The sequence below is a fragment of the Camelina sativa genome, chromosome 6 (genome assembly GCF_000633955.1).
Source record: "Camelina sativa cultivar DH55 chromosome 6, Cs, whole genome shotgun sequence".
NCBI classification, from domain to species: domain Eukaryota; kingdom Viridiplantae; phylum Streptophyta; class Magnoliopsida; order Brassicales; family Brassicaceae; genus Camelina; species Camelina sativa.
In genome coordinates, this window is record NC_025690.1 from 6,768,676 (window position 1) to 6,770,639 (window position 1,964).

Here is a 1,964-nt window from a genome sequence, read left to right on the forward strand (position 1 = left end):
TTGATACACAAGAAACCACTTATGAATTTACCTCAGAATCCCAGATCCTAATAACGGCATCTTCACCACCACTAACAATAGTTTGGTTGAGAGGACCCCAAACAGCTCTGTTGATCCTCTTCCTTCCCTCAGGACTTTGAAGAACAAGCACAGAGTCAGCAACCTCTACATACACAGAGCATTGCATCATCATCAAACAAAAAAAAAAGACATAGGCTAAAAAAAAAGTAGAATTGAGCAACTTACGGTCTTGGGGATCTTCAGCAATGCGTTTCACATGAATAGCAGAGGTACGTTCCATGAAGGGATCAGTGGTAATGACAGCAAGATGATCTCCAACAGAGAAATCCACAGACCTGGTCGGAGAACCAAACTTGAATGTGAACAATTCTTGTCCAGATTGCACATCCCACAGCTTAGCAGTCTGATCAGCACTACCAGTGATCAATCTTGACGAGTCTCCTAAATAAATCACCAAAACCAAATCATTCAGCAACTAATGGTTTCTATCAAACCCTAAACTAATAAGCATTGTAACTAAAGGGAAACATTGAATCTACTCATCCACCTCGAATACTATTTTCAGGAAAAATATGAGAGACACTTACTGGAGACATCACAGCACCAAACAGCACCATTGTGGCCACGGTAGGTTCCGAGGCGTTCGCCATTATCGGCATACCAGAGGGTAGGAGTGTGATCCTTGGCGCAGGAGAAAAGAAGATCACCATCTCTGTTGTACCTGAGGAACGTCAATGGACGTTCATGTCCCTTCATCAAGATCGGCCTCATCTTCGAAGATTACAGTGGAAGACGGCGAAGACGGACGAGAGAAACTGAGAATGAGAAAGAGAAAACCCTTCAAAGGGAATCAAACCCTTTTTCCTGTCGACCAATTTTCCAATTAAAATGAAAAGCCTAAACGAGGCCTTACAAGTGATGATGGGCCGAAGCCCAAATTCCCATCATTTGCAACTTTTATTACAAAAATTAATATACATGACTTTTTTTGACAAACAATTCTGATGTTGTGTTAAAAGGAGCATTTATTTTTTCATCTTGTTGCAAACCATGTGAGCATATATATATGGCGTAGCTTCCATTTTCTTGGTCGCCAATGGATTGTAGCATATCTCGGAGGTTCCCCATGCCTATGACCGTCCCTTTCCTTCAAAAGAGAATAAGTAGAGCTTATCCTTTCCCATTGACTGATCAGTAAGAAGATGTAGAATAGTTGTCCAATTCGTCGAGAAGTTGCTTGTGAGGAGCTTGGAGGTTAGACCTTCCCACACTTTTGTGGCGTATGGGCATGCAAAACGAGGTGGTCTCTAGATTCATTTGGATCCCTGCATATAACAAATTCTGCATTAGCTCTCGTGTTCCATAACCCATTGTAACATTTTGTCCCCAGTTGTAAGTTGATTTCGTGTTGATAGCCATGGGATGAAGGAGTATTTTGGAGTGGCTTGGGGAAACCAGATTCCTTTATACTATTCCTTCATTTCACCTTCTGTTCGCAAGGTTTGCCACGTCTCCTTCGTAATGAATTTTTCCTTCAATTGATATATTTTTCCCTTCCAAAGCACCACATCCTCTGTTTCAACCAGCCCTTGAGTACGAACCCTCTCTAGAGCTGACTCTAACATTGTTTGTGTCTGGTTAATGAGGTTATGGACAGGAAGCAAAAGTTTGTTGATGACATATGCTCGTGCCTAGTTTCTAACATTGGAATCTAAAATATAAGAGCATTTTCATGTAATACTGTAATATGTGTCATAAACTTTAATTAATATTAGTTTAATGTAAACATTTTCATTGGCTTTTTATTAGTTTTCCTTCTCCATTAGTCATCCTTGGTACGAGTGTCTTGTATGAACGTTTACAAAGAGGATGAAGGAAACAATCAAAAAATTAATAAACAAAATTATAAACACAAACCAATGAAATTGTGACAAGTAAGGTGT

General features: G+C 39.9%; 1 protein-coding gene across 1 annotated transcript in view; it reads right to left on the reverse strand.

Moving 5' to 3' along the window:
- LOC104790568 (eukaryotic translation initiation factor 3 subunit I) overlaps positions 1-877 on the reverse strand; it is a 5,199-nt gene extending 4,322 nt beyond the window's left edge. Inside the window, exons 1-3 of the mRNA XM_010516343.2 lie at positions 609-877; positions 247-462; positions 32-165 (exon numbers count right to left, since the gene is read on the reverse strand). Coding sequence (XP_010514645.1) covers positions 32-165; positions 247-462; positions 609-792 — 534 coding nt within the window. The 5' untranslated portion in view covers positions 793-877. The remainder of the gene's footprint in view (positions 1-31; positions 166-246; positions 463-608) is intronic.